General features: G+C 42.8%; 1 protein-coding gene across 1 annotated transcript in view; it reads left to right on the top strand.

Annotated features, from left to right (window-relative positions):
* Nucleotides 1-9,881, top strand: part of SHQ1 (SHQ1, H/ACA ribonucleoprotein assembly factor) — a 121,062-nt gene that overhangs the window by 15,017 nt on the left and 96,164 nt on the right. The window contains exons 2-4 of the mRNA XM_015565067.1: nucleotides 3,959-4,023; nucleotides 6,279-6,401; nucleotides 7,573-7,733. Of these exons, the coding sequence (XP_015420553.1) occupies nucleotides 3,959-4,023; nucleotides 6,279-6,401; nucleotides 7,573-7,733 (349 nt within the window). The remainder of the gene's footprint in view (nucleotides 1-3,958; nucleotides 4,024-6,278; nucleotides 6,402-7,572; nucleotides 7,734-9,881) is intronic.

Genomic DNA, 9,881 nt, shown 5'->3' with positions numbered 1-9,881 from the left:
ATTTTATTTACAACATTCTTTTTTGTCACTAAGATAACAATGATGGTAAACATTTAATAAGCAATAACAATTAGTAATACACACCCGATTTTTCTTTTCTTTTTTTAAATATATTTTATTGATTTTTTACAGAGAGGAAGGGAGAGAGATAGAGAGTTAGAAACATCGACCAGCTAGCTGCCTCCTGTACATCTCCTACTGGGGATGTGCCTGCAAGCAAGGTACATGCCCTTGACTGGAATCGAACCTGGGACCTTTCGGTCCGCAGGCCGATGCTCTCTGCACTGAGCCCAACCGGTTTCGGTGGATCATGTTTTCTTATCCATTCAACCACCTTATGTCTTTTGATTGGAGTATTTAACCCATTTATGTTTAAGATTATTGATAAATACTTGTTTGTAGCCATTTTTATTCTTTATGCCTGTGTTCCTTCTTCCCTTTCTACTTCTTTTTAAACTTTCCCTTTAGGATTTTTTGCATTGCTGACTTGGTAGTAATAAACTTCCTTAACCTTTTGTTTGTGAAGCTCCTGATTTCCCCTTCAATTTTGAATGATGACCTTGCTGATAGAGTATTCTTGGATCCAGTCCCTTGCTTTGCATCACTTTGTATACTTTCTTCCATTCGTTTCTGTCCTGATGTGTTTCTGTTGTGAAATCATTTGATAATCTAATGGAAGATCCCTTGTAGGTAACTTATTGTCTTTTCCTTGCACCCCTTAAGATTCTCTCTTTGCCGCTAATGGTTGCCATTGTAATTTATGATGCATAGTGTTTTGGGTCTTTTGGGGTTCATCTTGTTTGGGACTCTTGTGCTTGTGTGACTTTTCTTCTCCAAATCAGGGAAGTTTTCTGTCATTATTTCTTCAAATAGTTTTTATAATCCTTGCTCCTCTTCTTGTCCTTCTGGAAACCCTATTATATGAATGTTGCTTCTTTTCATGTTGTCCCAAAGCTCCCTTAAGCTGTCCTCTTGCTTTAGAATTTCTTTTTCCAGTTGGTGTTCTGATTGCGTGTTATTTCTTACCCTGTCTTCTAACTCGCTGATTTGGTCCACAGCTTCTTCTAGTCTACTGTTGAAACCTTCCATTATGTTCTTTATTGTAGCTACTAGAGTTCCAGTGCACGAAATTCGTGCACGAGGTAGGGGGTCCCCTCAGCCCAGCCTGCACCCTCTCCAATCTGGGACCCCTGGGGGGATGTCTGACTTTCGGTTTAGGCTCAATCCCCAGCATCGGGCCTAAACCGGCAGTCGGACATCCCTCTCACAGTCCGGGACTGCTGGCTCCTAACCGCTCACCTGCCTGCCTGCCTGATCGCCCCTAACGGTCTCTGCCTGCCTGCCTGATTGCCCTTAACTGCCTCCCTCCACTAATCTGATCACCCCTAACTGCCTCTGCCTGTCAGCCTGATCGCCTGTAACTGCCCCGCCTTCCGGCCTGGTCTCCTCTAACTGCCCCCCCGCCAGCCTGATCACCCCTAACTGCCCCTCCCCCGCTGGCCTGGTCACCCCTAATTGCCCCATCCTGCCAGCCTGGTCGCCCCTCCCTTCCCCTCCTGCTGGTCTGGTCGCCCCACGCAGCCTGCTGTTCGGTCGTTGCATGAGGGCATCCTGATCAATTTGCATATTACTCTTATATTAGTATAGATATCTTCATTTTGACTTGATTCTTCCATTTGTTGTCGATTTTCTCATCCAGCCAGTTTAGAAACTTTATGACCATTACACTGAATTATTTCTCTGACATATTGTTTACCTCCATTTCATTTAATTCCTTTTCCGATGATTCTTACTATCCTATCTTTTGGGGTTTTTTTCTTTGTCTCCACATTTTTGCTGTCTCTTTTTGGTCTTGGGCTCCGTGTTTAGGGTCTGAGGGGTTGAAATCCCTAGCACAAGCACGTCAAACTCAAAGGCTTATATGGACCAAATAAGGTTTAAGTTTGTTTGGGCCGCAAAAAACACAAAAGCTTCAATTTTCATAGAAACATAGATTTTGATAGAGACATACTGAATACATTTATTTCAATAAATGAGTCATTGTTAACATGAGATAATAGAACATTTTAATAAAAATTAATATTTTTTTCTTGAACAGACACCAAATAACTGCACAAATTAATAAGTGTAATGTAAATAAACCTATTTTTCTTGTTCTTTGAAAACAAAATATTTCCTGTTGCGTACATCAAACAAGTCAGTCCAAGACTAATTACATGGCGGTCGGCTGCTAAAATATTCACTGCTAATATTAGTGGAGAGAAATGGTGTGCCTACATGTAAGGGAAATGCGTGCAACATGATTACAGTAATTAGTCATTAGCAAATGTTGTAGTTCATTATTAATAATTAGTTATAACAGGACAATGTAAGAATTAAGATATGGAATTTTTATTAAAATGTTTCTTACATACCGTTATATTGGCTGGGCCACAAAAATATTCATTGTGGGCCGCATGTGGCCCATGAGCCACAAGTTTGACATACTTCCCCTAGTGGGACTAGCTAGCCTGGGGGCTGGGTCTGGAGTTTCACACCTTTATTGTCTCTGCTCTGAGTTGTATCTCCTTCTCCCACAGTCTTGTACCTCAGTTGTCCTCTTCAGATTCTCGAGGTTGGCGGGTGCGAGTGCACAGTTCCTCTGGTGTGGGACTCTGTGAGAGGGCCCAGAGCCCTCTGGCATGCAATTCACTCTGTGGCCCCAGCACCAAGGCAGGATGGTGCCCTAGGTCTCTTTGTCAGCACAGTTGCAGTGTGGTCCTGTGACCTGTGGCTGGGCACACCAGTTTGCACCAGCAGCTCTGACCTGGGCCGGGGGTAGGATGTGTGCCAAGGAGACAGCTCTATACTGGGACCAGGGATGGAGCAGGGTGTGGGGTACCCCTGGCTTGCACTTACAGCGTGGGGACCTGAAACATGGGTTTGGGCTCTGGCGAGGAGGCGCCCCTCAGGAGGTCTCTCTGCTATGCCTGGGACCCATGGTATGGTACCTTGGCTACTCACTGCCTGGGTACTTGGCGGTGGTGGTTCCACACAGGTTGCGTCTGGCAAGTGGCTCCCTGCACAGGTCCAGGGGTGGTATCTGAGGTCGCTGTGGATGTTGACATGGCTGCACTCTTGGCCTCTGTTGCTCCCCTCTACAAATGGCGTGGGTTTGGTGCCAAAGCTGTGCTGGTCTGGGAGTGTGTGTGTCGGTAGCCCGTCTAGGAGAGCCCGATCTGCTAGTCCCCGGGATTCCTGAGATAGCTATCTGTCCCTCTCTCACCCACACACATACCACACATGTCCACACACACCCCCTTACTCCTTTACTCTGTCACACTCTCTTCTTCCCTGCTGTCCTGCTGGCCATCATGTTTGAATTCCCTGTAGTCCAGACTTGTACTTTAGAAAAATTATTTTAGGGCCTCAATGGAAGACTGACTGAACCAGAGTAAAACTGGAAACAGGAATCAGTTCATTTCCTTTAGTATGAAAGAAGAGAAAATCCCCATATATTAATTATAAGATTTGAGAAAAACATTTTTGTGCATTGTTTTTTTAAGTAGTAATTTGCCCAATACAAATAATTGGTTTTGTTGTTTATTGTTTCCTCTTACCTGTCTTTTTTAGTAGCCAATTAGTCTACTTTTATTGGACCCATGCTGTGTGAGGCACCAGGTATATAAATAACTCATTCATTAGGGAGGTAGAAGTACTGTAACAATGGTTATAACTATATTTATTGTGGCTTTCCTCTTTAAGTATATATTTTATTGATGAGTAGTGGGTATTCAGAGAGGAGTCATCTCTAATTTTTTTTTATCTTAGCTAGGAAAGAAGTCCGTTATTTACTTTGTAAAATGTTAAAGAAATGTTGAGGGATTTCCTTTTTAAATGGTTGGTAGTTTTCAATGTATACTGGTCATTTATACTTTGTAATTTAAGGACTTCATGAGATGTTATATTAAATTTGCAGATTAACTCTTCCTGGGAGAATTGTAGAAAATGGAAGTGAAAAAGGGTCCTATGATGCAGATAAAGGTATTTACTTTGGAAATTTTGTTAGTTTTTTGGATTCTTCATGTTGAAGTAACTGTAAAAATATTCAAGACTAGAGGCCTGATGCATGAAATTCGTGCAAGAGTAGGCCCTCGCAGCCCTGGCTTCGTCGGGAAGGTCATCTGAAAGGTCGTCTGCATGGTGGTTCTGCTGTTTGGCCATTCGGTCGATTTGCATATTATGCTTTTATTATTATAGACTACTGGCCTGGTGCACGAAATTCGTGCTGGGGGGCGGGTTGTCCCTCAGCCCGGCCTTCACCCTCTCCAATCTGGGACCCCTCGGGGATCGGGCCTAAACCAGCAGTTGGACATCCCTCTCGCAATCCGGGACCACTGGCTCCTAACCGCTTGCCTGCCTGCCTGCCTGCCTGATCACCCCTAACTACTCTGACTGCTGGCCTGATCACCCCCAGCTTCCCCTTTTCTGGCCTGATCCCCCCTAACTGCCAGCACCCTGCTGGCCTGATCGCCTTCAGCTGCCCCCCCTGCTGGCCTGCTCGCCCCCAACTGTGCCCCCCTGCCAGCCTGCTCACCCCCAACTGTGCCCCCCTGCTGCCCTGCTCGCCCCCAACTGCCCTCCCCCGTTGGCCTGATCACCCTTAACTGCCTCTGACTCAGCCCCGCCATTATGGCTTTGTCTAGAAAGACGTTGGAAGGTCTCCCAGTCTAATTAGCATATTACTCATTAGTATAGATACTGTGAGAACCTTTTAGGTGTATTGCAAGTGCAGTCTGTCCCTATCACTAAAGTTTTTCAGTGTCCAGTGCTATTATTCATGGATTTCTTAAAAATGAAAATTTTTTTAGTCTTTGAAAGTATTTCACAGTATTCTTCACCATAAACTTAATACTCTGCTTGTGTGAGACAATAGACAACATAGATGATTTTAGCTGTGAATCAAATCTTTCTTGTACAATTTCAAACTTAAAATTTAATTATAGGTAGATGAGAAAGCTGTTCATAGGTGGCATTTAAAGGCTGACAGAATTTTTTTCTTGTGAATGATAAGTCGTTCACTTCAGCTAGCCATAAAACTACTTTTTCTCTTTATATAAGCCCCTGTAGTTTGTTACTGGATAGGAATAAGAATACACTGTGTGCTCTTATGTAATTTACCCAGTGAGTATTTATTTGTTGGCCTTCATGAACTATGGAGAGGGAGGAAAGATGGGATGACAGTGTTAAGTGAGAAAGTTCTATCCAATAGTTTAATGTAATTAATGTGACAACGAAGTATAATGAAACTGCCTTCCTAGGTTTAAATCTGCTTTTAATTGCATATAAGTTGTACTACATTTAAAGGACACAGAACTTTAGGAATGTTGCTATATGTGGAAATGTTTTGGGTTAAGTTGTATTTAATATATTTGGGTGAGGTTTAGTACACTGAAAGAGTAAAATGTTTTAAAATGTAAGAGTAGTAAATAATGTAATGAGTTCATAGCTGAGCCTAGATAAATGAAGTTTGATAAACCCAGTCAAGGAAAGAAAAGAAGTACATAGGTATAATTTATATCTGCCTTAGACTGACTTTAGGAATGTAGCTCTTGAGATAGTAAAGGATTTTATTAAGCCTAACTGCTTTTTGTGTAATTTTGAAATTGCTGCTATTCTCTATAGCAGTGGTTCCCAACCTGTGGGTCGTGACCCCTTTGGGGGTCAAACGACCCTTTCACAGGGGTCGCCTGAGACCATCGGAAAACATATATATAATTACATATTGTTTTGTCATTAATCACTATGCTTTAATTATGTTCAATTTGTAACAATGAAATTGGGGGTCACCACAACATGAGGAACTGTATTAAAGGGTCGCGGCATTAGGAAGGTTGAGAACCACTGCTCTATAGGATAATGTATCCTGATTTTTTGCCTTCCTAGTCCAGAAATAAATTTTATAAGTAGCTGCTATTACCTTCTCAGGCTATTGAGTTTTGGACTTTTTGACTTGGACTTTTAATATTATCAGTAGTTAAAGTGATATTTCAATAAGACTAAAGCATTCTGCAGCTTTAACAAATTAATTTCTTGTAGTGGTGACAGCTGAATTAGTGGTTCTGAAAAACCCTGTTGGAACTTTCCTCATTGATTTTTAGTCACTAAATTTATGTAAGGCCATAATTTTGGAGCTCTATAAAATAGAATTATATGTAAACACATATATTACATAGATATATTTGTGAAGTCTTTGAATATTTTAATCTTGTTAACCATAAAACAAATTTATGTTTAAGGAATTTTTACCATTCAGTTGCCCAAAGAAACTCCTGGTCAGCATTTTGAGGGGCTGAACATGTTAACTACGCTTCTGGCACCAAGAAAATCCAGGACTGCAAAACCACTTGTGGAGGAAATAGGTATGTTTATTGCAATTGGAACAAAAAAAAAAAGGAAGAAAGAAAGAAAAGCAAAATATTTGGAATGTTGTATGTTTTCAGGGGAAAAGGGATATAGCAAATAGGAGATTGGAGAAAATACTTTAGGCGACAAAATAAGGAGGTTATGTGAAAATAGCTCATTTGGCAACATATAATTTAAAGACATAAAGAACTCCATTGAACCAGTAGGTCAGTCATATTTTTTAATAAATTGAAATAGCATCTCTGTCTTTGGCAAAATATTGGCCACTTGAGCTAAAATTAAAAGTGTACAGTTCAGTAAGTTCCATGAAGTTAATACCACCTAAGACTAGAAATGGAACATTTCCAGTACCCTGGAGTCCTACCTGGGTCTCCTCCCAATTATTTCTCCCTCCTCCTCTCCAAGGTACCCACTGTCCTCAGTTTTGCCTGTTTTTGAACTGTATATAAATATAATTTCACACAGTATGTGTTCATTTTTGACTGGCTGCCGTCACTTAACATTTTTGTGAGATTTATGCATATATGGCTGAGGTCTGTTTGCTTTTATTGTATTTACTAGAGGTCCTGTGCAAGAAAATTTGTGCACTGGAGGGGGGTCCTTCAGCCTGGCCTGCCCCCTCTCATAGTCTGGGAGCTATCAGGGAGTGTTCTACTGACGGCTTAGGCCCGCTCCCAATGGGGAGTGCACCTAAGCCGCAGTCTGGCCTCCCTCTGCAGGAGGCAACCGGGCTGATCAGGGGAAGCACTGTCCCTATCACCCTGCTGCTGCTGCCACTGCTGGCCTCAGCAGCTGCGAGGCCTGAGCCCCGGGCCTCGCAGCCACCAAGCTCACGAATGCCTGAGCCCATGGCTACCTGAGCCCTGAGCCTTGCAGCCTCCAGGGCTCACGGCTGCCTGAGCCCTGAGCCTTGCAGCTGCTGTGGCTTTGTCTGGATGGACATCCACCCTAATTAGCATATTACCCTTTTATTAGTATAGATTGTTTATACATCCTATCATGGGTGGGTTGTGGGTTAGATCAATTTTTTTGGTTATCTAGTATATGAATATTCTTTTACTGTGTTTTGGTGCAGCACAGGCAGTCATTTTTCCTCCATTTTTTTTCTTCCCTGAGTTGTACCTAGGAAATTCAGTATTTTAAAAAGTTAATTTTTAACATATTTAGGTGCTTCTGGGGTTTCTGAGGAGGGAGTAGAAGATGATGATGAAGACTTTGATTGGGAAATTGAACAGTCCCCCTATGAAGAGGTGTCAGAAAGTGCTCTGCACCCGCAGAGCCACTATGGATTTGGAGGCCTGCGATCAGGAGTATTTCAGCGGTTACAGGTATGCTGTCTTCCCAGAAGACCTGGGCATCTAGGTTTTACCACGTAGATATTATAGTCTCAGTTCTGCTCATCCTGGCAGTTTGTTTGTGAACGTTATAGAAGGTGACCTGTTTAGAGCACAAAGCTCAGCTCCTGTCCGCACACACGACAGGTGCTCCTGCCTGTCCACTGCACAGCTGCTCTGCCCATGCTCCGCACGTCCAGGTAGATGATGCTCTCCAACTCTTTGTTCTGCACTTGGTTCACAGTTCTAGACATTAGGTTTTAAAACACAAAGTGGAACCCCATCTCCTTATACTTTTGGAAAGCCTTGTGTTTTATGTGAAAGTCATGTGCTTATGCCCTGATACCTCTTCTGTTTTACAGATAAACTAAAGGCCTGGTGCATGAAAATCGTGCACTGCGGCGGGGGAGGGTGATCCCTCAGCCCAGCCTGTACCCTCTCACAGTCTGGGGCTCTTGCAGTCTGGGACCCCTCACTTCTTATCGCCCGTCTGCAGGAGGCGAGAGAGGCTTCCGCCACTGCTGCTGTGCTCGCCAGCCGTGAGCCCGGCTTCTGGCTGAGCCCGACTTGTGAGAGTGCACTGACCACCAGGTGGGCAGCTCCTGCATTGAGCGTCTGCCTCCTGGTGGTCAGTGTGCGTCATAGCCACTGGTTGTTCTGCTATTCGGTCGATTTGCATCTTAGGGTTTATTATATAGGATGTTCCTGGTGAGAGTGAGTTTTTTTTGTTGGATCAGATTGTTTAGTTTTTGGTGTACAGTAGGCACTTTTGTCTCTTTACTCTTGATGGGGATTGAATGTAATCTCTTGTTAAAACCCAATTATATGTCCTGCCTGCCTGATCACCTCTAACCACTCACCTGATTGCCCCAACCACTCTGCCTGCCTGGTTGATCACCCTTAATCACTCACCTCCCTGCCTGATCGCCCCTAACCACTCACCTGCCTGCCTGATTTCCCCAACCACTCTGCCTGCCTGTCTGATCACCCCTAACTGCTTGCCTGACTGCCTGATCACCCCTAACTGCTCACCTGCCTGCCTCATCACTCCTAACCACTCTGCCTGCCTGTTCGCCCGTAACCACTTGCCTGCCTGCCTGATCGCCCCTAACTGCCTCTGCCTCAGCCCCCGCCACTGTATCTTAGTCCAGAAATATGTCTGGAATGACATCTGGAAGGTTGTTAGGCTGTCCGGTCTAATTAGCATATTATGCTTTTATTATTATAGACTAGGCTAAACAGGAATGGCACCACTTTCTCTTCCTCAAATAATGTAGGAAATTTGGCTTCATTTTAGGGTATCTAGGAATATTGAAATGAATGAAATGGAGAGGAGAGATTTGGGGATTACTTTGTAATAATGGTTTTATTGAAAAGGTATTCCTAGAATGCTGTGTGATGAAAGTGCTAATGAACCACTCACTTAGGATCTTAACTTTTTTTAAAAAAATATATTTTATTGATTTTTTACAAAGAGGAAGGGAGAGGGATAGAGAGTTAGAAACATCAATGAGAAACATCGATCAGCTGCCTCCTGCACACCCCCTACTGGGGATGTGCCCACAACCAAGGTACATGCCCTTGACCAGAATCGAACTTAGGACCACTCAATCTGCAGGCCGACGCTCTATCCACTGAGCCAAACCAGCCAGGGAGGATCTTAACTTTTTTAAAATGAAAGAAACATCAATGAATAGTTTCTTTGTTTTATTTCATTCCTGTCTGAGTAGAGAATGCTAAATCTGTTGGAATGTGGTTTATTATAGTAAGACATATTTGAGTTTACCAAGGAAAAGTAAATGTCCTGCACTGTAGTCCCACTTCTATCTGTGTTTTAATTTGGGATGCGAGGTCACTTACTTGAGTACAAGAAAGTTTCATTTCCTCTTTCTAAAGCAGAGATAACTTTGTTCACCTCTTTATAAGGTATAATGCCATATAATTTATTTCTAGAAAGTTTAAGGAGATGCTACATTGTGTAAACTCTTTGAGAACAATTATAAGATGCTGGAAAGACCTCTGCCCTTGAAAAAATATAAAATGCTTTCAAGATTTCTAAGGGAACAAAAGTGGGATTTATGTAGGAGCAAACAATGTTGATGAACATTTTCCTTAAAAAACCTGTGACACTTTTCTGCTGAA

The sequence above is a fragment of the Myotis davidii genome, unplaced genomic scaffold, assembly GCF_000327345.1.
Source record: "Myotis davidii unplaced genomic scaffold, ASM32734v1 scaffold630, whole genome shotgun sequence".
In the NCBI taxonomy this organism is placed as follows: domain Eukaryota; kingdom Metazoa; phylum Chordata; class Mammalia; order Chiroptera; family Vespertilionidae; genus Myotis; species Myotis davidii.
The sequence above is the reverse complement of the archived record's forward strand: the minus strand, read 5'-3'. Positions and strand labels throughout refer to the sequence as shown.